This window comes from Molossus molossus, unplaced genomic scaffold, assembly GCF_014108415.1.
Source record: "Molossus molossus isolate mMolMol1 unplaced genomic scaffold, mMolMol1.p scaffold_m16_p_1, whole genome shotgun sequence".
Lineage (NCBI taxonomy): Eukaryota > Metazoa > Chordata > Mammalia > Chiroptera > Molossidae > Molossus > Molossus molossus.
The window spans coordinates 226551262-226576348 of NW_023425344.1; the positions used below are offsets into that span (position 1 = coordinate 226551262).

Genomic DNA, 25087 nt, shown 5'->3' on the forward strand with positions numbered 1-25087 from the left:
AGGCAATCCAGAGGCTGAGAGAATAGACCCGACAGCTAATCAAGGACGCCAGACCCCAACAGGGGACACCCCAGATACCACCGCATGACTTCGCCCCTGGTGACTGGGTCTGGGTCAAGAAACATCAGCCTGCTTCCCTCGAGCCTCGCTGGACTGGCCCTTTTCCTGTTATCCTGACTAAGCCCACCGCCCTTAAGGTAACAGGATGGAAATTTTGGATTCACCACACTCAGGTAAAGAAAGCACACACTGAACAAATACCTGAACAATGGGCCTTACAGCCGACGAGGATCCCCTGAAGGTAAAGCTCTCCAGGGTTTCCTCATCTCTTTCCTGACTCTGATCGCTGGTAAAGCGCCTACCCAATTTAGATGCAGTCATGGGTGGCCACTACTATGAAGGTACGGGCCCCCGCCTGACCCTTGGAGACCTACAAGGACAGGGGCATGCTTCATCATCGGCAACTACAGCCTAAGCTCTTCCCCTTATGCGGACTCATGCGGGGATACTACCACCCTGACCCCATTAAGCCCCTCATCACAAAAGACTTAGGTCCTAACTGCACCCCCGGGACTTGGTTTGCTTGCGTCTCAGGACTGACTCCCTGCGTCTTTCCCATTGAAACCAAAGACTTATGTATTCTTGCTAACATTATTCCACAGGTTTATTTCTTCTCTGTTTAGCCTTAGGAGAAACCTGTTGCTTCTATGTTAACCACTGTAGTGTTATCAGGGAAAGCTTAAGCCTGGTCAGAAAGCGGCTGAACGAACGAGAAAAAGCTCAGTCAGCCTCCAAGAATTGGTAGGACTTATTCGGTTGGTCCCCATAGCTCACTACCCTTATCACTAGCCTTGCGGGTCCCTTAATCCTCCTCCTATTAACATTAGCTTGTGGCCCAATCCTGATTAATTGCTTAATGCAATTTTTTAGAGAAAGAATACAGGCTGTTAAGCTCAATTTTTAGCACTCCCTATCAAAGGCTAGCCACAATAGAAGAAATTAAAGATACCTTAAAATCAAGGATTTGATTTAACCCTAAGACCAGTGGGGAATGTAAAGGACAAACACATGCTATGTGAACGTACAGTAAAATTTTTCCCATTAGGCAGATCTTAACCCCTGGATTTTAAGAGAATGGCAAGAACTAGCTGCTAGAGTTAATAGATAACCACTGCATTGTATAACCACTGGGCCCTGAAGAGCGTGCCCTTCTCGTCACTGAGGGACACGCGCAACGTGACCGGCTGCTCTGGGGTCAGGTCGCACACCACGATGCGCAGGGGCTCGTCCCAGCAGCTGCGGCCCGCGGGCTCCAGAGTCACCTTCAGCCATCTCGATCTCTGGGTGAAAGGGGCGGCTTGGCCCGGCTGAGTCAAGGGCGGGGCCTGGCGTCCCGCCCAGTCCCGCATTGTATAGATAACCATTGCTTTATGTACACAAAACTGCTTGCTCCCTCAGGCATAACAGCTAACCGCAAATTCCTTAACAGGGGCTAAGACAACTATATAAGCAACCCTCCCCCTGGGCTCGGGGCTGCTCTCTCCTCTGCGTAGGATGGGACAGTCGCCCTGCAGCTAATAAAGCTCTCTTAATTTGAACCCCGTTCGGAGTCTGAGTCTGGTCTGTCTCGTTGGTCTACACTTTCTTCCATTCAGGCACTAGTGATTTGCACAAATTCTAGAAAGCCTCACACACGGGCTTAGAGAGCGCCAACATGCCAGCCCAATGGCAGTAGTGAGTGCAAAAGTTCCAACAGCGACTGATCCCCAGGGAGGTGGCGGGACGCCAGGCCCCGCCCTTGACTCTGCCGGGCCAGGCCGCCCCTGTCACCCAGAGATCGAGATGGCTGCGAAGGTGACGCTGGAGCCCGCGGGCCGCAGCTGCTGGGACGAGCCCCTGCGCATCGTGGTGTGCGACCTGACCCCAGAGCAGCCGGTCACGTTGCGCGTGTCCCTCAGTGACGAGAAGGGCACGCTCTTCAGGGCCCAGGCGCACTATCGCGCCGACGCAGGCGGCGAGCTGGACCTGACCCGCGCGCCCGCGCTGGGCGGCAGCTTCGAGGGGCTGGAGCCCATGGGGCTGCTCTGGGCCCTGGAGGGCGAGAAGCCCTTTTTTCGGCTGGTGAAGCGGGACGTGCAGACACCTTTCGTCGTGGAGCTGGAGGTGCTGGACGGCCACGAGCCCGACGGAGGGCGGCTCCTGGGCCGGGCGGTGCACGAGCGCGGCTTCCTTGCACCCGGGGTGCGGCGGGAGCCGGTGCGCGCGGGCCGGGTGCGCGCCACGCTCTTCCTGCCGCCAGGTGAGGGCCCTGCTCCCTGGATGCACTGGGCTATTCTGGAGAGTTGGGTGGAGTCTGCGACCCTGCGGGGCCTCTTGCCTGACCTGGGAACCACATGATTGTGGCACTTACCTAAACTGGTCCTCGAGCTCCAGAATCTGTCGTGGATTCTGGGTGGAAGCTTTTCTTGAAGTTTCAAGGCACTTCCAAGAGGCCTTGTCACTCCCTTAGCTGGATACTAAAAAGTGCCTACAACATATATTTATTGAGATAGGCTATGTACCAGCCACGCCCTTGTGTTTCTAATATCGATTTTAGGCAATTCTGCTGGTGTGCAAGAGTGACTTTTGCCTCCTTTCACATCAAACTTCCAAGAAGGCTAAAACCCACAGATAGAGGCAGTTCTCCATAATCCAAAACAAACGAACAACTCCCTAATGGTCCGACCCCCACTGTCATAAACTATCAGTGATTTTCAATCTGGGATGATTTTTTCCACTCCAGTGGGAATTTGGCAATACTGTCTGGAGACATTTTTGTCACAAATGCAGGGGGTGATGCTATTGTCATCTAGTGGGTGGAGGCCACGATGCACAGGACAGACCCACAACAAAGAAATACCTTGCTCTAAATGTCTGTAGTGCTGAAGTTGAGAAACTCCAGTTTCCAGGTAACAGTAGCCTGGAAACAAGACTCCTGACCCACCCCTTCCAACCAAATTCTTTTTTTTTTTATCCTCACCCGAGGACATTTTTTTTTTTGCATTTATTTTCAGATAGAGCAGGAGGAAGAGAGGGAGGAAGAGAAAGAGAGACACATCGACTGGTCTCCACCCACACGACGCCAACTGTGGCCAGGGACAAACTGCAACCAAAGTACATGCCCTTAGTGGGAACTGAACCCAGGACTCCCTGGTCCTGAGGCTGACGCTCTAACTGCTGAGCCAAACCAGCCAAGGCCCAACCAAATTCTTTTTTTTTAATTTAAAAAAATTTTTATTTTATTTTGTTACAAATGTTTCTCCTTTTTTACCCCATTGACACCCTCCTCCCCATACCCCCCACCCCATCCCTGGCTTTGTTGTCCATGTCCATTGAACAAAATTGGTTATGTGTACATGCATATAAGTTCTGTGGTTTATCTCTTCCCTCCCCCCACCACTCCCTCTTCTGAGGGTTGTCAGTCTGTACCTTACTTCCAGGTCTTTGGGTCTGCCCTATTCCTCAGACTGTTATGTTCATTATATTCCTCAAATAAGTGAGATCATGTGGTATTTGTCTTTTTCTGGCAACCAAATTCTTAACTGAAATCCCTACTAGAGAGAAATGCCGGAGTTGCCACAGCTTACGGAATCTCTAAATGGAATTCTGTGATTATTCTTTAAAACAAGAGGCCCTGCTTTATTCTTACAGTTCTTCAGCAATTCACAGCCTTAGTGACTAGTTCACTCAACTGTGAATTTCTGGGGCTGGAATGGGGGACTTACACATCACTGTATAGTCCTAGAGGCTTGTACAGGGATATAGTAGAAGCTTAATAAACCATGCTGACTAATTCATAAAGAATCTCCTAAAGATTTTCATTAATTAAAAAACAATCTGTCACCACTCAGTCATGGAATCTGATATTAAAACTCCAGATTAAACGTTAACTTCAGCATCTTCTACGTGGCCCACTTAAAGTGTATTGGTTTTTGTGTTTTTTTTTTATCCTCACCCGAGGATATTTTTCGATATTTTGTTCAGATAGAGGGAGAGGGAGAGGGAGAGAGAGAGAGAGAAACATTGACGTGAAAGGGACACATCGAGTGGTTGCCACCCACACGACCCAACCAGGGCAGGGGACAAACTGCAACCGAGGTACGTGCCCTTAGCGGGAACCGAACCTGGGTCTCTCTGGACCGCAGGCCAATGCTCTAATTGCTGAGCCAAACTGGTAGGGCTCTCAAAGACTTTTTAAAAAGAAAACACTCCTGGCCGATATTTGAAAAAACTGCGATAGGGTGAAGCCGCGAAAGTCGAAGTGCGAAGTGGTGAGGGAGGACTGCATATAAAGAGTCCTACTTCGCGGAAATTCATTTATTGCGGTAGAGTCTGAAACTGATTAACAACGATAAACGAGGGCCGACTGTAGATGTGTCTCTCTCACATCAATGTTTCTCTCTCTCTCCCTCCCACTCTATCTGAACATAAATGGAGAAATATCCTCAGGTGAGGATTTTTTTAAAAAAAGGAAAACAAGAAAGAAAATTTAGTAGAGAATGTGTATCTCATCATATATTATTTCTAATTTTGTTTACAGTTGACCCTTGAACAACATGGACTTGAATTGTACAGGTCCACTTATAAGTGGTTTTTGTTGTTGTTTTCAATAAATATACAGTCGGCCTTCCATAGCCCCAGGTTTTGAATCAGCAGATTCATTCAACCAAGGATCAAAAACCATATTTTGGATCCTTGGTTGGGAAACAACATATATGGAGGGCTGACTGTATGCATTGTTCTATGCCATTTTATTTAATTAAATTTTTTTTTTTTAATCTTCACCCAAGGATATTTTTCCTTTTTTTTTTTTTTTAAAGATAGAATGGAAGGGAGGGAGGGTGGGAGGGAGAGAGACATCAATTGGTTGCCTCCCATACAACCCCAACTGGGGCTGGGGATCAAATCTGCAACCCAGGTACGTGCCCTTTGACTGGGAATCGAGCCCACAACCCTTCAGTCTGTGGGTGGATGCTCTAACGGCTGAGCAAAACTCACCAGGGCTGTTCTATGCCATTTTAAACAAGTGACTTGAGCACCTGTGGACTTTAGTATTTTCAGAGGTCCTGGAACCAATCCCCTGCAGGTAACTTGAGTCAAAAGTTATACTGGGCCCTGGCCGATGTGGTCCAGTGGTCAGAGAGTTGGTCTTTGCACCCAAGGGTCGCAGGTTTGATTCCCGGTTAAGGGCAAGTACCTGGGTTGCAAGTTCAATCCCTGGCCCTGGTTGGGGTGTGTGCGATAGGAAGCCAGTTGATGTGTCTCTCTCACATTGATGTTTCTCTCTCCTCTCTCTCTCTCTCTCTCTCTCTCTCTCTCTCTCTCTCTTCTTCTTCTTCTTCCCCCCTCCCTCCCACTCTCTCTAAAAATCAATAGAAAAATATCCTCGGGTGAAGATTAACAAAATAATTATACTGGGATTTTTATTTTATTTCATTTTTTTCCTTTATTGATTTCAGAGAGAGGAAGGGAGAGGGAGAGAAAGATCTAGAAACATCGATTGGCCACCTCCTGCATGACTCCCACTGGGGATTTGGCCCACAACCTGGGCATGTGTCCTGACCAGGAATCGAACTGGCAGCCTCTTGGTGCATGGGTTGATGCTCGACCACTGAGCCACAAGGGCCACCCCTGCTGGACAGTTTTTTTTAAATCCTCACCCGAAGTTTTATATATGTGTGTGTGTGTGTGTGTGTGTGTGTATTTATATTTATCTTCAGACAGAGTGGGAGGGAGGGAGAGAGACAGAGAGAGAGAAACATCAGTGTGAGAGACACATCGACTAGTTGCCACCTGCATAACCCCAACCAGGGCCGGGGACAAATGGCAACTGAGGTACATGCCCTTGGCAGGAATCGAACCCTGGGCTCTTTGGTCCGCAGACTGATGCTCTAACTGCTGAGCCCAACCGTCCAAGGCTACACTGGAATTTTTTACCTAACTCCCCCATTGTTCAAGGGTTAGCTGTATTTATATTAATATTATTTTTGTGTGTGTGAAAATATATGAAAAATTCTGAAGAAAGTAAGGTATTTTATTCCTTCTCCCTTCTCCCCATAGGTTTTGTCTTTTTAAATTTTTATCCTCGCCCGAGGACATCTTTCCATTTTTTGTTCAGATAGAGCAGGAGGGAGAAAGAGGAAGAGTGAGCAAGAGAGAGAAACATCGATGTGAAAGGGATACATCGAGTGACTGCCGCCCGCATGACCCAACCAGGGCTGGGGACAAACTGCAACCAAGGTTCGTGCCCTTGGTGGGAACCGAACCCGGGTCTCTCTGGACCGCAGGCCGACCCTCTAACCGCTGAGCCAAACTGGCCAGGGCAGTTTTGTCTTTTTTTTTTTTTTAAGTTAAAGTAAAAATGGTTCTTCTTCCACTGATCCCCACACCCCCAAATTTCCTTGTTTCAAAAACTTCTCTTTCCTGTCTGCCGAAATCTGATACCCAAGAATGTCTTTTGAGAGTCTAAAGCTCTTTATGATTTGTGGTACTCTCCAGGTGCAGGACCCTTCCCTGGCATCATTGATCTGTTTGGAAGTGGTGGTGGCCTTTGTGAATACAGAGCCAGCCTCCTGGCCGGTCATGGTTTTGCTGTGCTTGCTTTGGCTTATTTCAGATTTGAAGACCTCCCTGAAAGTCTGAATGATGTGTACTTGGAGTACTTTGAAGAAGCAGTGGACTTCATGCTGCAGCATCCAAAGGTGGGTTCTAGGGCTCACCTGAATGCAGAGGAGAAGCAAAGTGGACACAAAGGCTGGATCCAAAAGCCCTACCAGGACACTGGGGGCTGGAATTATGCCATGAGACATGTAAGTCGCCTCCAAAAGTTTTATTAAGCCCTGGCCGGTTTGGCTCAGCGGTTAGAGTGTCAGCCTGCGGTCCTGAGAGACCCGGGTTCGGTTTCCGCTAAGGGCGCGTACCTCGGTTGCAGTTTGTCCCCGGCCCTGGTCGGTTGTGCGGGTGGCAGCCGCTCGATGTGTTCCTTTCACGTCGATGTTTCTCTCTCTCTCTCTGTTCCTCTCTCTCCCTCCCACTCTACCTGAACAAAAAATGGAAAAATGTCCTCGGGTGAGGATAAAAAAAAAAAAGTTTTATTAAGAGGCCCTGGCTCACCTGGCTGGTGTAGCTCAGTGGTTGAGCATCGACCCATGCACCAAGAGGTTGCCGGTTTGACTCCTGATCAGGGCACGTGCCCAGGTTGTGGGTTTGATCCCCATTGGGGGGCATGCAAGAGGCAGCCAATCAGTGTTCTCTCTCATTGATGTTTTTATCTCTCTCTCCCTCTCCCTTTCTCTCTCTCTAAAATCATTAAAGAGCCCTGGCCGGTATGGCTCAGGGGTTAGAGCATCAACCCGCAGAAAAATGAGTCATGGGTTTGATTCCAGTTAAGGGCATGTACCTGGGTTGTAATTCGTCCCCTGCCCTGGCTGGCGTTGTGCAGGAGGCGGCCACTCGATGTATTCCTTTCACGTCAATGTTTCTCTCTTCCTCTCTCTCTCTCCCACTCTATCTGAATAAAAATGGAAAAATGTCCTCGGGTAAGGATAAAAAAGAAAAATATTAATTGATTAAATTAAATTAATAAAGAAAAAATATTTTTTAAAAAAGAAACCCTGGCCAGTTTGGCTCAGCGGTTGGAGCATTGGCCTGCGGACCAGAGAGTCCTGGGTTCGGTTCCCGCTAGGGGCACATACCAAAAAAAAAAAGGTTCTGGCTGGTTTGGCTCAGCGGTTAGAGAACCTGCTCGAGGACCAAAGGGTCTTTGGTTTGATTTCCAATCAAGGGCATGAACCTGGGTTGCAGGTTCGATCCCTGACCCCAGTTGGGGTTGTGCAGGAGGCAACTAAAGGATGTGTCTCTCTCACATTGATGTTTCTCTCTCTCCCTCCCTCCCAACCACTCTCTCTAAAAAAATCAATGGAAAAATATCCTCGGGTGAGGATTAACCAAAAAAAGAAAGAGTTGACTGTTTAATTTTCTTTCATTGTTTTTTTAAATAGGTTTTTATTTAATAAAGAAATAAATATGTTTTTATTGATATTTTAGAGAAAGACAGAAACCTTGATGTGAGAGAGAGAAACATCAATTGACTGCCTCCCACATGCCGCTCCCCTCCACTTGGGATCAAGCCCACAACCAAGGCATGTACCCTGACCAGGAATCGAACTGTGACCTCTCAATCCATGGGATGATGTTCAGTCCACTGGCCACACTGGCCAGGAATCAAATCCACAACCATTGGTATACAGGACAATGCTCCAGCCAACTGAGCCACCTGGCCAGGGCGTTCCCTTTAATTCTTGGTCATAATTCAAAGAGCTGACTAAAAAGTTACTAACCTTGAGTTCTGGTTTTATATCTACTACCAAGTGGCCTTATGATCCTGAATAAGTCAGTTGCCCTCTCTGGGATTCAGTTTTTCTCATAAGATGAATATGAATGTGTAGAGGAAAAAGTTTGACTAGAAAGAGACATCGAGACTATTCGTGACATTTGAATTGGTGACTGTGTATTTGATGATATTAAGGAATCATTATTCATTCATTTTGTTAAGTGTGATAATTGTATTCGGGTTTTGTAGAGAATATTTTAACTGATAGTAGAAAAAATGAATGAAATAAAAATGAGTGATAATAAATGGAATACATACTCTGTGCTACTGTCTAAACTTAGAGACCCAAACATTTAATGTTAAGAAATAAGATGTTTGCCCTGGCCAGTTTGGCTCAGCGGTTGGAGCGTCGGCCTGCGGACCAGAGAGTCTCAGGTTCAGTTCCCACTAGGGGCACGTACTAAAACAAAACAAAACAAAATAAATAAGATGTTCTGCAAAAATCTGTAGGATGGTTTAATGCTGTTAAAATTCATGGACTGGTCTTTTAGAGCTGCTAACACCTAGATGATCTTGAACTGTGATGATTGGTTTATTTAGGGCACATAGGCCCCAGGAAAAAGAAGAGAACAGTATATACTATCTGTTCTGCCCTCAAACCCAGGCAAAAGGGGCTTCTTCCTTGGACCCTTTGTTTTATTATTATTATTTTTATTATTATTTTTTAAAATCCTCACTAAGGACATTTTTCCATATTTTGGTCAGATAGAGTGGGAGGGAGAGAGAGAGAGAAACATCGACGTGAAAGGGACACATTGAGGGGCTGCTACCCGCACAACCCAACCAGGGCCGGGGACAAACCGCAACCGAGGTACGTGCCCTTAGCGGGAACCGAACCCAGGTCTCTCGGGACTGCAGGCTGACACTCTAACTGCTGAGCCAAATCGGCCAGTGTGGACCCTTTGTTTTAGATGGTCAAACTCTGGCCTTCCTTTGGCTGCATCTCTGCCCACAGAGTAAGGAGTCCAAAGGACCAAGGAAATGTGTTCACCTGGAACCTATATGGCTGCTCTCTCACCATGCCCTTGGGATCTTGAACCCCAAAATTCTCTGCTGAACAGCACTGATCCTGCTTCCAGGCCCAACGCTTCTTCTTAGGGTCCTTCAACATGTGTGTGAGAGGCCCTTCAGGGTGCATGATGGAGCCAGGGGTGGAAGAGAAGGAGAGTGGGCCAGAGAGACTGGAGCCAGGGTCTGGCTCTCCCCTATACCATGTTCCAGTACAGAACTCCAAGGAGTTCCAAGATTTTAAATTTAACCTTATAAATTGTTATGGAAGCATATTATCAAAGTAGAAGAAAAGAACATACTTTACTTAACAGTTTGTTCATTTGATATTTAACCTTTTTTTTTTTTTTTTATCCTCACCCGAGGACATTTTTCCATTTTTTGTTCAGATAGAGTGGGAGGGAGAGAGAGGAAGAGAGAGAGAGAGAGAAATGTTGATGTGAAAGGGACACATCGAGTGGCTGCCACCCACACGACCCAACCAGGGCCGGGGACAAACTGCAACCGAGGTACGTGCCCTTAGCGGGAACCAAACCCGGGTCTCTCTGGACCGCAGGCCGACGCTCTAACCACTGAGGCAAAGCAGCCAGGACTGATATTTAACTTTTAAATATTTAGGTATAGGATCTCTGTGTGTATTCTTAACCCAGATCCCATAAATATTAATGGAGGGCCTGTGTACTAGGAAATCAATTAATTTGCTTATTAGAAGACACTCTAGAACCTTGTAGATTGTTGCATAAGGAAGGAAAGCAAATTACATTTGAGAAAGCTATCTAGAGAATATAAAATCACTGTTTATGTCCTCTGTGAATTCTAGGCTTATTCTCTCTCTCACACTCTCTCTCTCTCTCTCTCCTCATCAGGTGAAAGGCCCTAGTATTGGGCTTCTTGGATTCTCCAAAGGAGGTGACCTGTGTCTCTCAATGGCCTCTTTCTTGAAGGGTATCACGGCCACTGTAGTTATCAATTCCTGTGTGGCCAATACAATAGCTCCTCTGCATTACAAGGATATGACTCTTCCTGATCTCGGCAGTGACCTAGGGAAACATACAACCACTGAATCAGGCTTTTTAGATTTCATGAATATTTGGAACAATCCACTGGAAGAACCCTACCACCAAAGTCTTATTCCATTGGAAAAGGCCCAGGGGCCCTTCCTGTTTATTGTTGGCATGGATGATCATAGCTGGAAGAGTGCGTTCTATGCTCACATAGCCTCTAAACAGTTACAAGCCCATGGGAAAGACAAGCCCCAGATAATCTGCTACCCAGGAACTGGTCATTGTATTGACCCACCGTATTTTCCTCCTAGCAGAGCCTCTGTGCATGCAGTATTGGGCCTACCAGTATTTTATGGAGGTGAACCAAAGGCTCATTCAAGGGCACAGGTAGATGCCTGGCAGCAAATTCAAACTTTCTTCCATAAACATCTCAATGGTAAACAATCTATCAAGTCAAGCAAAATATAACATTATAATTATAGATGAGATACTATGAATAAAAATGTTATTAAAACAACATGTATTGGGTTTTCCAGAACACCTAGGAACCTCTTTGTAACAAAGCAATCATCTTGGCTTCCTTGTCAAATCCTACTGGATTCTCAGCCTTTGCAATCCTATTTTCTTTTTTTTATTAAACATGCTTTTATTTATTTTACACACACATACAAAATATGACAATGCATTCAAACAATACAGAATCATGTATAATTAAAAGTGAAAGTCGTTTGATTCACCAAGACTATCCCATTTTTTAAAGACTATCCCATTTTTATCATTAAGTTGTTTTTTTTTTAAGCAATAGAGTAACATATTTAGTTAATTTTTTAAAAATTTAAATTATATTTTATTTTATTTGCAACATGGGGAAATTTTTCTTCCAAGGTTTTACAAATCAACAGAAGATAACCAGTAGCTCAATAATAAGCCAAGGTCAAAGCAAATCCAAAATGTTTTTGTTTTTGTTTTTCCAGTGCCCAAAATCAAATGCCTGGCACAACAAGGCCAGGACTTTAGCATTGTTGCCCCATGTAATAGACACAGATGGAGGGATATCCATTGGCCATCACTGCCCTTTTCTGGGTCTCACAAACTTACCGAAGCTCTGCTGGGGACAGTGACATATGTAGTTCCAGCCCTCAGTCTGGTGAGGGACAGAAAACCAAGTGATATGAATAGATGTATGGTTCAGGAACATGACTGAGGCAAAACCAGTGGTGACCTGTGCAAAGTAGTCCAGGTAGTGGGCTCAGCTAGTGCAAAAGAGTCAACTGTGTTGGAACAGCAGGCAAAGCAGCTACGACAGCCCTGGAAACCTGGGGCCCCACTCGGGCATCTTTCCTGTGAGAATGGCTGGCTGTGTACAAGTTGTGCTCTGGGCAACTGGCCTCTCCAAGCACAGGTAGGTTCGAAGTGAACTGGTTTTTTGGGTAAACCAGGGCTATCATACTACATCTCTCCTTGGTTAGAAGCTGTTTTCCCTGCTCAGGACACCCTAGGCCTGGCTGCTTTCTCCTGCCTTTTTGTGCTTGGGCTCCTTCCTGATCCATGGTGGATCCTGCTCAGGCTGTGCCCCCAGTGCATGCACCCCAAGCATTATTGACTGAGTAAATGTGGTAGGTTGTCTGGACACCAATGCTCAGAGGGCTCAAGGTGACAAGGCAGGTGCTCCCAAGGCCTGTGCCTCAGTCTCCTTGTTGAAGGCTCAGCCAAGGTAGGATTAACTTCATGAAGTGGTTTCCTGGAAACAGAGGACCTCAAACACCCTGGGCAGAATCAGGGCAGCTTCACTCAAGATGCTCCAAGTGGGGAAGCAGCAGAACCTCAGCACAGTAAGCTCATGTCCCTCTTGGGCACCACCTCCTGCCTACTCTGAGGACCTTGGAACCAAGAACCAAGTTTTAGGCCAGAAGAGGCCCCAGGCAGAATGAACCAATCCCACTATCCCGATTCCCTCAGTGTCCAGCTGCCACATCTCACCACCAGAAGAATGGGGGGGACAGGGGACGGAGGCCTGTGTTTAATGAGGCAGGAGGGACGAACTTGTGGGCCAAACCTGTGGCCTACAATGCACCTCCAAGCTCACAGCAGAGGGCTGCCTGATAGGACTGCAATGCAGCCCTCCCAGGACCCCACCCATGACAGCGTCTCACTGGACAAAGCCTCAGAGAACTCAGTGGGCAGGAGAGATTGGGGGTGAGACCCTCATCATTCCTGGGACACACACACACACACACACACATACACACGCTTCTAAAGATCCCACTGTCTGGGCCCTACTTGGGGAAGAAGACTCCTCTCAGAGCAGAGAACTCAACGTGGCTGGACCATTTTAGTTCTGCAGTGTGTGCAAACAAAGTAAGTGTGTCGGAGTACCCCAGTTTTCCCAAAGAGTTTATTTGGGCAGACCAGGGGATGGGGGACCCTGTATCTATAAGAAGGTATTGGGTCTCTTGGTGGTGAAGCGTGGCTTGTGCTGGCGACGAAGAACCCGGTGGGGCAACCGGAACATGATCTTGAAGTCATGGAACTGCTGGACTGCTGGTCGGCGGCACTTGCTGGCTGCAATCTCTTCCACCTTCATGATTTGGATTGAGTGGGCGCGGACACGGTGCTGGGCCCCTATGCCTCCGTAGCACTGGGTGACGGCGCCCACGGTGGTCAGGTCCCATATTCATATTTTTATCTTTTCTTTTTCAAGACCTGTCAATATTTCATATAATACTGGTTGGTGGTGATGAACTCCTTTAGCTTTTTCTTGCCTGGGAAACTATATGGCCATTGATTATAAATTATAGCTTTGCAGGATAGAGTAATCTTGGTTGTAGGTCCTTGTTTTTCATCATTTTGAATACTCTTTGCCAATCCCTTCTGGCCTGCAAAGTTTCTGTTAAGAAGTCAGCTGACAGTCTTATAGGAGCTCCCTTTTAGGTAACTAACTGCTTTTCTCCTGCTACTTTTAAGATTCTCCCTTTGCTTTTATTTATTTATTTATTTATTTATTTATTTTATCCTCACCCGAGGACATTTTTTGATATTTTGCTCAGATAGAGTGGGAGGGAGAGAGGGAGAGAGAGAGAGAGAGAGAGAGAAACATCGACATGAAAGGGACACATCGAGTGGTTGCCACCCACATGACCCAACCAGGGTCGGGGACAAACTGCAACTGAGGTACGTGCCCTTAGTGGGAACTGAACCCGTGTCTCTCCGGACCTCAGGCCGACGTTCTAACTGCTGAGCCAAACTAGCCAGGGCTCTTTGCTTTTAACTGTTAGCATTTTAATTATTATGTTTCTTGGTGTGGGCCTTGTTTGGGATTCTCTGCACTTCCTGGATGTGTATGTTTATTTACTTCACCAGGTTAGGGAAGTTTTCCATCATTATCTTTTAAAATAGGTTTTCAGCCCTGGCCGGTTTGGCTCAGCGGTTAGAGCGTCGGCCTGCGGTACAGAGAGACCCGGGTTCGGTTCCCGCTAAGGGCACGTACTTTGGTTGCAGTTTGTCCCTGGCCCTGGTTGGTCGTGCGGGTGGCAACCACTCAATGTGTCCCTTCACGTCGATGTTTCTCTCTCTCTCTCCCTTCCTCTCTCTCCCTCTCTCTCCGCTCTATCTGTACAAAAAATGGAAAAATGTCTTCGGGCGAGGATAAAAAAATAAATTAATTAAAAAAAAAAAAAAAAGAAATTGTTCCAGAGGTTCTTTATACTATCCTCATTTTTTTGGATTCTTTTTTCTTTTTGTCATTCTGATTGGGTGTTTTATGTGTCCTTATATTCCAAATCACTGATTTGATTTTCTGCTTCATCTACTCTACTGTTGATTTCCTGTAATTTATTTTCACTTCAGTTAGTGTATTCTTCATTTCTGACTGGTTCTTTTTTATGTCCTTTTCATGTCCTTTTATGCTGTTAAAAACAATTCTCACTAAGTTCCTTGATCATCCTTATAACCATTCTTTTGAACTCCGTATCTGGTAGTTTGCTTGCCTCCATTTCATTTAGTTCTTTTTCTGGAGATTTCTCCTGTTCTTTCATTTGGAACCTGTTTTTTTATCTCCTCATTTTGGCTGATTTCCTGTGTTTGATTCTATGTATTAGGTAGAACCCCTCTATCTCCCAGTCTTGATAGAGTGGCCTTATGTAGTAAGTGTCCTGTAGAGTCCAGTGGTGCAGCCACTTCAGTCACTTGAGCTGGGGCACTTCAGGTGTGCCCAATGTGTTGGCTGTGTGCACTGTCCAGTTATAGTTGAGCCTTGATCGCTGTTGGTACATCACTGGGAGGGATTGACACCACCCCCCCCCACCACTGGCCAGGGCAATAGGCTGTTAGGACTGGCTGTGACTACAGCAGAGGAGCTACTGTGAAGGGGCCAATTATATGGATCTGGACTTGCTTCAGTGGTGCTTTGGTGCTCTTCCAGTCTGCCCCTTGAGTGTATCACTCATGGAGGTTATAGGGTTATAATCCAGCTCGATCTGAAGCTGTCTACCAGGTGCACTGGCTCTGGGGCCTTCTGGGAAATGCAAGTTCAGCCACTGCTATGCCTTACCTGGGGCTATCTGGCACAGGCACAACCTACAGAGCGATCTGCATGTGGTTGCTATTTATACTGTACTTGGATGTGCCCAGGCGAGGCTAAGCTGTGAACCAAGGCCAGCTACTGGTAGTGCCAGGCCTGGGGCCACTTAGCAAGAGGTAAGGGGCACTCAGAGGCCAGATGTTCCTTGTTTGAGATTTTAGGAAAGTCCAAAGCATGAGGCAAGAGAGGGCATTTGTATGGAAAAGCCAATGGAAATTACTTGGGTGGCCCTCAAATTGGGTGGGGTTAACAGTGTTAGCCAGGTTGATAGAGACAGATATGGTGCTTGCCTGCTGGCTTTTTGGGGTAAGGGCTCAGCAAAGGAACAATGGCCTCTGCCAGCACTTCTTTCTGGGAGAAAGCTGCCCCTCCAACCTTTGCCCTGAAGCCAGACAATTTAGTTCCTTCCCACATGTCCCTGGCACCTTTTGACTGCTACCTCGGCCCTGGAGCTCAGAGACAGTGAGTCCAAGAAGTCGATGGGCCCTTTAAGAGCCCTCCATGTCATTCAGCCACAATCCCCACTGGTTTTTATAGCCAGAAGTTATGGGGATTTCTCTTCCCAGCACTGGGATGCTGGGCTGGGGATTCTGATGGAGGGCTAGGATCCCTTGCTCCTTAGGAGTCACCTCTATAGCCAAGCTATCTCTCCTGATTTTTTTTTTTTATCCTTACCCGAGGATATTTTTCCATCTTTTGTTCAGATAGAATGGGAGGGAGAGAGAGGAAGAGAGAGAGAAACATCAACGTGAAAGGGACACATTGAGTGGCTGCCAACTACACAACCCAACCAGGGCTGGGGACAAACTGCAACCGAGACACGTGCCCTTAGCGGGAACTGAACCTGGGTCTCTCTGGACCACGGGTTGATGCTCTAACCCCTGAGCCAAACCAGCCTTGGCTCTCCTGATTTTTAACCACCATATGTGAGTGTGGCACCAGTTCCTTTCACATCTCTGCCCATCCTGCCAGTCTCAATGTGGCTTTTTCTGTATATCCTTAGTTGTAGGACTTCTGTTCAGGTAGATTGCAGGCAGTTATGAATGATGGTTGTTTTGTAATTGAGCTGTAATTTTCATGTGGTTGTGGGAGGTTTGGAGTACTGCATTTATCTATGCCACCACCTTGAATGGAACCCTCACAGTGGCAAATATTTTTGAGCCATAAATCAGTATACATGACAATTATGATCTTATTTATGGGGTAAGTGGGATAGGATATTTAAAAATAAGATTGTTTACCCAAAATTCAAGATTTGTATATGCACACTTCTTCCTTGACGCAGTTTAATGCAATGTTTTCACCTGGCTTAATTAATGTGCATTTTAATTAGAATAGACTTCTATAGTAGAAAACAAAGTACATATATCAATACAGTCTCCATTGTAAATAATGAAAGCAATACAGATAAAATTAAAAATCCTCTTTTTTTTTTTTATCCTCACTCGAGGGCAATTTTTTGTTTTTTGTTCAGATAGAGTGGGAGGGAGGGGTAGGGGGAGATAGAGAGAGAAACATCGACGTGAAAGGTGCACATCGAGTGGCTGCCACCCGCACGACCCAACCAGGGCCAGGGACAAACTGCAACCAAGGTACATGCCCTTAACCGAACCTGGGTCTCTCTGGACCGCAGGTCGACGCTCTAACCGCTGAGCCAAACTTAACTCACTACCCAATCCTAGTCTTCTCCCAAGGGTAGTTATTGTTACCAACTTGAAGTGTACCCTTACAGAACTATTTTAATGCATGTACATACAAATATTTGTATGAATGGAAAAATATGGTTTTGTTTTCTGAGTTCAATGCCTTTTTCTTAATAATAAAACTCATAAATATCATGTTAGGTAAGTTTTTTCTACATATAAAAATACATTTGGGCCCTGGCCGGTTTGGCTCAGCGGTTAGAGCATCGGCCTGCGGTCCGGGGAGACCCAGGTTAGGTTCCTGCTAAGGGCATGTACCTCGGTTGCAGTTTGTCCCCGGCCCTGGTTGGTCGTGCGGGTGGCAGCCACTCGATGTGTCCCTTTCACGTCGATGTTTCTCTCTCTCTCTCCCTCCCACTCTATCTGTACAAAAAAATGGAAAAATGTCCTCGGGTGAGGATAAAAAAAAATAAAAATACATTTGGGCCCTGGCCGGGTATCTAAGTGGTTAGAGCATTGGCCCTCCGACCAGAGTCCCAGGTTCAGTTCCCAGTAAGGGCACACACCTCAGTTGCGGTTTGTCCCAGGCCGGTTGGGGTCGTGTGGGTGGCAGCCAGTCGTGTTTCTCTCTCACATCAATGTTTCTGTCTCTTTCTCCCTCTCTTCCTCCCTCTCTCCCTCCTGCTCTATCTGAATATAAATGCAAAAATGTCCTCAGGTGAGGATAAAAAAAAAAATTAAAATCAATAAAGAAAAAAAGCATTTGTTTTAAAAAAAAATAGACATTTGTGCCTGGCTAGTGTGGCTCCAGTGGATTGAGCGTAGTCCCATGGATTGAGAGGCACCTGTTCAATTTTCAGTCAGGGCACATGCCCGGACTTCGGACTCAATTCCCAGTAGGAGGCCGATTCATGTCTTTCTCTCTCACCATCCATGTTTCTATCTCTCGCTCCCTTCCTCTCTCTCTCAAATATCAATTAAACAAGAAAATGTCCAATAGCCTGGGAACTGGCGCCAGGCAAACTGTTCAGCCATTACCTCGCTTACCCAACCTAGACTCCCACCCTGTTTCAGGATCTGTTTGCCCCGAACTCATAGATCAACTCCTGTCCCATTCTCCTGTCCTAGTCCAGGAACTGTTTGCTCCGGGACAATAGACTCACATTCCAGGGGCCCCCATGCATAGCCCCTCAGGATCTATCCCCAACAACAAGTTCCCGCTGCCATAGGCACAGATATAAAAATCACAAACCCCAGCATCGGGTGCGGTTTCTCCGACTCGACCCCCAGAGTCTGTGAACACGCCCGGAGTGTACCCAATAAAGCCTGATTTCTGCTTATTCGGCTCTTTGGCTCTTCGGTTTCTTCCCACCTCCCACCGGCGGCGCCTGGCTACCTTACAGAAAACATTTAATAAAAAATAAAAATAAAAGACTTTAAAAACAATAGACATTTGTAATACTATGCCAGGCCACAGTACCATAGAGATTATTTCTACTGAAACATTTTAACTTTAACCTTGACAGCCCTTTCTTAATCCCCGGCAAAAATAATTTCAAAGGACAGAAATTTATCAGGAGCCACTAGTACACGGAGCCTCCTTTAACCAGGTTTAGGGAACAGTGACACCTGGTGGCCAGCGAGGGATTTTAGAGAAGGCGACTGGCGGCATTTTCTGTCACAAATCATTAACTTCTCATTCTCCTTAGGTCGAGGGGTAGGTTCGGGATGAACTTGTACCTCTTTCAGGCGGTCTACCACAGGACCTCCCAAAGCACTTCCCACCCAGGGCCCTGTTCAGTGGCCCACCCAGCCCACTTTGGCCCCGCCCCTCCAGGCCCCGCCCCTCCAGGCCCCGCCCCGCCCCGCCCCAGTCCTACCGGCGCAGGCCTGCCCTGCCCCGCTGGGCTCTGTCCGGGATCCCTGACCTTTCGCCGGGCAGGCTCCAGCCCCCTCTGGCCCCGGTCACATCCACGAAGATCCTGGCGCCATGTGGCGGGCGGCTCGGGCCGCGCTCCGAACCCCGGGGACGACCCTCCAGTTCCCGAGGTCGATGTTCCCATCGTCCCATTTCTCCCAAAAGGCCGCGACTCTGACCGTCACGCCCAAGACCGGTCTGGCCGACGAGCTCCTGGATATTAAAGTGGAAGGCTTAGGCCCCAGGGAGCAGGTGACCCTGAGGGCATCAGCCGTTAGCTACCGAGGCCGCCTCTTCCGCTCGATGGCCCACTTCGAGGCGGACGGCCGCGGGGGACTGGACCTCGCCAGGGATCCGGCTCTGGGCGGCGACTTCACGGGCGTGGAGCCAATGGGGCTCCTGTGGAGCCTCACGCCGGCCGGCCTGGAGGACCCCCGCCTCAGCCAGATGCCGAGGGGAGTGTTGAAAACCCCCCTCAAAGTGGAGGTGACCGTCCACCACACGCCACAGCAGCCGGAGGGACCGCTGGGCCCGGCACTGGCCTCGGCGCGGGTGCAGCGCTGGTTCTCCAGCCCGCAGCTGTCCCGCACCTGGCTGCAAGCCGGCCCCCTGCGGGGCGTCTTCCTGCTGCCACCAGGTGCGTGAGGCCTTTTCCGCAGAGGGCCTTGCGGTGGCTTTAGGGAATACATTTATGCAAGCTGATTGCCTTGCTAGCTAATTTGTCATGTGAAAACAAAGTGAGCGTCTTAATTTCTTTATTTTGTCGTCTAGGTGACGATGTTTATTTCCCTAGGTGGTGGCTGGGATTTCAATTTAATCTGTCCAGCCCTGGCTGGTTTGCTCAGTGGTTAGAGCGTCGGCCTGCGGTCTAGAGAGACCCGGGTTCGGTTCCCGCTAAGGGCGGTACCTTGGTTGCAGTTTGTCCCCGACACTGGTTGGTCATGCAACTGGCAGCCACTCTCAATGTGTCCCTTTCACATCGATGTTTCTCTCTCTCTCTTCCTCTCTCTCCCTGCCACTCTGTCTGAACAAAAAATGGAAAAATGTCCTCGGGTGAGGATAAAAAAACAAAACAAAAACTAAATTTAATCTGTCCGCCCTCCAAATTCCTAGTGCTGCAGACACTATTCCTTGAGAGCATATGCCTTGCAGGGGGAGTGGCTCGGTTGGTTGGTTGAGCATGGTCTGGGGCATTGAAAGATTGCTGGTTCTGATTCCAGTCAGGGTGTGTACCTGGGTTCAGATTCCCAGTGGGGCCCGAACAGATGGATGTTTCTCTCTCACACTGATCTCTCTCTCCCTTCCTCCTTCTCTCTAGCATGTCCTGGGGTGAGGATTTAAATACATACATACATACGTAAACAAATACTTGTTTGCCTATCTCTGGTAGGCAGAGCTTTATGTCAATTTAACCTTTGTTATAACTTCTTGTAAAAGTGACAAGAATAGCCCAGCCAGTGTCGCTCAGTGGTTGAGCATTGACCCAGGCACCAAGAGGTCGCTGGCTCAATTCCTGGTCAGGTCACATGCCCAGATTGTGGGCTAAAACCCCAGTGTGGGGCATGCAGGAGGTGGCCAATTGATGTTCTTTCTCATGGATGTTTCTGTCTCTCTGCCTCCCCCTTCCTCTCTCAATAAAGGAAAAAATAAAGGAAATCAATAAAGGAAAAAAAATATGTTTTTAAGTGACGAGAATAGTGGATACAAATCTGTCTTTCATTGGTATCTACTCAAGCCCCAAAGTGACTGAAGTCCTAATGTACTGTTCACTCTTTTTTGTTGTTGTTAATCCTCACCTCACTGGAGGATGTTTTTCCATTGCTTTTTAGAGAGAGTGGGAGGGTGAGGGAGAGCAAGAGAGAGAAACATAGTTGTGAGAGAGACACATCGATGGGTTGCCCCTTGCATAACCCCAATCAGGGCAGGGGATCAAACCTGCAACCCAGGTGTGTGCCCTTGACTGGAATCAAACCCAAAACCCTTTGGTCTTCCAGCTGACGCTCCAACCACTGAGCCAAACCGGCCAGGGCTTCTTCGCTCTTTTATACTGGCTTCACGTTAGGATAAAGATGACTTTTTATTGATTGATTGATTTTAGAGAGAGAGAGATCAGTTTGATCAATTTATTCTACTTATTTCTGCATTTGTTGGTTGATTTTTGTATGTGCCCTGACTGGGGGTCCAACCTTGGCCTAACAGTATGCTCTAACCAACTGAGCTACCTGGCTACCGCCAAAGGTGACATTTTTTGTTGTTGTCTGACATTCTCTAATGCCTTGGAGACCTTCACCATGATGAGAAAACTGTTTCATTGCTCATTTCATAAATTGAAGAACAGCTTCTTTATATTATAAATGAGGAAATGGAGGCCTAAAGTATTTAAACCAAATCACATAGCTAGGTGATGATAAAGTGAGGGTGCAGTAAAAAACTCTTTCAGCTCCAAACTCTGATCTTCTCCATAAACACAGACTATGTAAGTGAAACAATGAATGAAATATTAAGGATTTTTATTTTATTTATTTATTTATTTTTATCCTCACTCGAGGACATTTTTCCACTTTTTTGTTCAGATGGAGTGGGAGGGAGAGAGAGAGAGAGAAACATCGACGTGAAAGGGACACATTGAGTGGCTGCCTCCTGCATGACCCCAACCAGGGCCCGGGAGAAATCGCAACCAAGGTAGTGCCCTTGACCGGAATAGAACCTGCGATTCTTTGGTCTGCAGGTGATACTCTAACCGCTGAGCCAAACAGGCCAGGGCAAGGTTTTTATTTATTTATTTATTTATTTATTTATTTATTTATTTATTTCCTCACCCGAGGACATATTTCCATTTTTGTTCAGATAGAGTGGGAGGGAAAGAGAGAGAGAGAGAAAAAAAAACAAACATCACCTTCCGCATGACCCTGAGCAGCTCCAAGCAGGGCTGGGGACGGAACCACAACTGAGGTACATGCTTTAGACTGGGATCCAAACTGCAAGCTTTGGTCCAAGAGCAGACGCTCTATCGCTGAGCCAAACCAACCAGTTCTGTATGTTATGTCTTTTTCATGGTTTGCTTTAGGCTTTCTGGAACGAAGTTTGAATCCAGAAATGATTGAAATTAATCTAATTTTAAAAAGAGCAGATCGAGATAGCCTGAGATATCTGAATGTTAAGAAAACCACCTTGTAGAAATTACTACCTTACTATGTACATCCTGGCTTTCACTTTGGTAGCCCTCATTTCTAGATTTGAAAATTTAGAACTGGCTTCTGGCCCTGGAATATTAGATCTCTTAATTTGGTTTCTATCTTTATGTTCTTTCCTCTTATTCTGTTCTTATAGATTTGTCTGGCACTTTTAATTGGAAAAACACAGACGCATATTTCTGAAATATACTAAGAGGCAATTGGCTGAGAAATTCTTCTATTGGAATGGTGAATAAATAACACAGTCTCTAATAGGAATGTTGAAACAAAAATAACAAATCAACATTTGGAGGATATTAGTTTGACATTTTACTATACATCTTGTTCAATTTATTTATTTATGTATTTATTATTGTTTAAAGTATTACAGATATCCTTCTTTGTCCCCCCTTGACCCCCTCCTTCCCACTCCCACCCCCCTCCTGCTTTCTCCAACTTAATGTCTGTGTCCTTTGGTTGTGTATATATACATATAAGTTCTTTGGTTTATCTCTACCCACCCCTCCCATCCCCTATCCCTTTGAGGTTTGCCAGTCTGTTCCCTACTTCCATGACTCCAGATCTCTTTTGGTCGACAGCTTATTTTGTTCATGATGTTCCATAAATAAGTGAGATCATGTGGTACTTGTCTTTCTCTGACTGGCTTATTTCGCTTAGCATAATACTCTCCAGGTCCCCCCATGTTGTCTCAAAGGGTAAGAGATCTTTCTTTCTTACAGCTGCATAATATTCCATTGTGTAAATGTACCACAGCTTTTTTATCCACTCATTTACTGATGGGCACTTGGGCTATTTCCAGATCTTAGCTATTGTAAATAGTGCTGCTATGAACATAGGGTGCATGTATTCTTCCTGGTTGGTGTTCCAGGCGTCTTAGGATATATTCCAAGAAGTGGGATCACTGGGTCAAATGGCAGTTCCATTTTTATTTTTTTATTTTTTTTTGAGAGGGAGGAGAGGATGGAGGAGAGAGGATGAAGAGAGGGGGAGAGGATGGAAGGAGGGGGAGAGGATGGAGGAGAGAGGATGGAGAGAGGGAGAGAGGATGGAGGAGAGAGGGGAAAAGGATGGAGGAGAGACTGTTTTTAATTTTTTGAGGAAACACCATATTGTTTTCCATAGTGGCTGCACCAGTCTGCACTCCCACCAGCAGTGTGCCAGAGTCCTCCCCTTTTCTCCACATCCTCACCAGCACTTGTTTGAGGATTTGTTGATGGCTGCCATTCTGGCAGGTGTGAGGTGATATCTCACAGTCATTTTAATTTTCATCTCTCTGATGATTAGAGATGTTAAGCATTTTTTCATATGTCTCCTGGCCATTTGTATGCACTGTTTGGAGAAGTGTCTATTCAGGTCCTCTACCCATTTTTTAATTGGATTGTTTGTCTTTCTTTTGTTGAGTTGTATGAGTACTCTATATATTTTGAATATTAACTCCTTATCTGATGTATCGTCGGCAAATATGTTCTCCCAGACCGTTCTCCCTTTTCATTTTGATGCTGGTTTCTTTTGCCATGTAGAAGCTTTTTAGTTTGATGTAATTCCATTTATTAATTTTTTCCCTTTGTTTCTCTTGCCCTAGGTAATGTATCAGTGAAAATTCTGCTACATACAATGTCTGAGATTTTTCTGCCAACATTTTCTTCTAGGATTTTTATGGTTTCATGGGTTACATTTAAGTCTTTTATCCATTTTGAGTTTATTCTTGTGTATGGTGTAAGTTGGTGGTCTAGTTTCTTTTTTTGCATGTAACTGTGCAATTTTCCCAATACCACTTATTGAAGAGACTGTCTTTTCTCCATTGTGAGCTCTTGCCTCCTTTGTCAAATATTGTGCATATTATTTTGGGTCAATATCTGGGTTCTCTGTTCTGTTCCATTGATCTATATGCCTTTTCTTGTGCCAGTACTGGGCTGTTTTGATTACAATGGCTTTATAGTATAACTTGATATCTGATAAGTATTGTTCACTTTATATTACACTTTCATTAAACCTTTTAATTAGTTTATACCTTGTTAAATTATGGGTTTGGTGACTCTGACTATATCTTAAGTTCATTGAAAAGTCAAAGGGCTCTTTAAAATGGATACCTTAAAAAAATTTTTTTTTCTTTATTAATTTTGAGAGAGAGAGAGAGACAGACAGATAGACATCTATGAGAGAGAACATCGATTGGCCACCTCTTGTATGCCCTCCACTGGGGATTGGGCCCACAACCTGGGCATGTGCCCTGGCTGGGAATTGAACCAGCAACCTCTTGGTGCATGGGTTGACACTAAACCACTGAGCCATACTGACCGGGCTTTTTTTAAAAAATGAGGTATTATACTTTCATAACTCAAAGTCTGCAGAACTATTTGCTTAGATTTACTGTGACTTCCACTTGAAATCAAAATACTTTCTATTTCTTTGGCACTAATTTTTTAAATTATTTTTCCGTTTCCCAGTAATTTTTTTGTGGAGGGAAAATATAAAAACATTCTTACATTTATAGCTTCAAAATAGCCCAAACAAGTATCTATTGCTTTTTTCCTCTTTTTATCCTCACCCAAGGACATTTTTTGATATTTTGTTCAGATAGAGTAGGAGGGAGAGAGAGAGAGAGAAATATCGACGTGAAAGGGACGTATTGAGTGGTCGCCACCTGCACGACCCAACCAGGGCCAGGGACAAACTGCAACCAAGTCATGTGCCCTTAGCAGAAACCAAAACTGGGATTCTCTGGTCCACGGGCCAATGCTCTAACCACTGAGCAAAACCAGCCAGGGCTTTTTAAATTTGTTTAATAATTTTTCTTTTGATTTTAGAGAGAGGAAGGGAGAGGGACAGAGATAGAGATAGAGACATTGATAGAGAGAGAATATCGATTGGCTGCCTCCCACATGCCCCCCACTGGGGATTTGGCCCACAAGATGGGCATGTACTCTTACAGGGAATCAAACCGTGGACCTCCTGGTGCATGGATCGACACTCAACCACTGAGCCACACCAACTGGGCACAAGTGTCTATTTCAGCCACAACAATAATCCTATTTTAATCAAAATGGATCTTTTCTCTTCAAAGCAAATAGGCAGATGTTTTTAAAAAGATAAATATTATACAATTAGAATTTGACTTAGAAAATGTTAGCTGGAGATCATAGTCTATTAAATGTTCTACCACTTAATTCAAGCTTAATCTCCTTTCCTGGTTTATAGGAGATGGTCCTTTTCCTGGTTTGATTGATATGTTTGGTGATGGAGGATTAAATGAATCTCGAGCAAGTCTCCTAGCTTGTCGAGGTTTTGCTGCTCTGGCTTTGCCATTTTT

The 25087-nt window shown here is 45.9% G+C and overlaps 1 protein-coding gene across 2 annotated transcripts; it reads left to right on the forward strand.

The window, feature by feature from the left end:
• The first annotated feature begins 1842 nt into the window (after window positions 1-1842).
• On the forward strand, window positions 1843-10960 carry ACOT6 (acyl-CoA thioesterase 6). Of its 2 annotated transcripts, none has more exons than XM_036275216.1 (3): window positions 1843-2305; window positions 6544-6740; window positions 10306-10960. In XM_036275216.1, exons 1-3 carry the CDS (start codon window positions 1843-1845, stop codon window positions 10909-10911), a joined length of 1266 nt encoding a protein of 421 aa, XP_036131109.1. In that variant the 3' UTR covers window positions 10912-10960. The 2 variants fall into 2 exon arrangements, with proteins under 2 accessions (XP_036131109.1, XP_036131101.1); XM_036275208.1 differs by having other exon boundaries at window positions 1843-2299; window positions 6538-6740.
• Window positions 10961-25087: the final 14127 nt, after the last annotated feature.

Excerpts from the sequence above, each read along its gene's own strand:
- ACOT6 (XM_036275216.1), top strand. The coding sequence starts at position 1,843 with ATGGCTGCGAAGGTGACGCTGGAGCCCGCGGGCCGCAGCTGCTGGGAC. Across the intron at positions 2,306-6,543 it reads CTTCCTGCCGCCAGGTGAGG|GACCCTTCCCTGGCATCATT; the intron begins GCCCTGCTCCCT and ends CTCCAGGTGCAG. Across the intron at positions 6,741-10,305 it reads TCATGCTGCAGCATCCAAAG|GTGAAAGGCCCTAGTATTGG; the intron begins GTGGGTTCTAGG and ends TCTCCTCATCAG.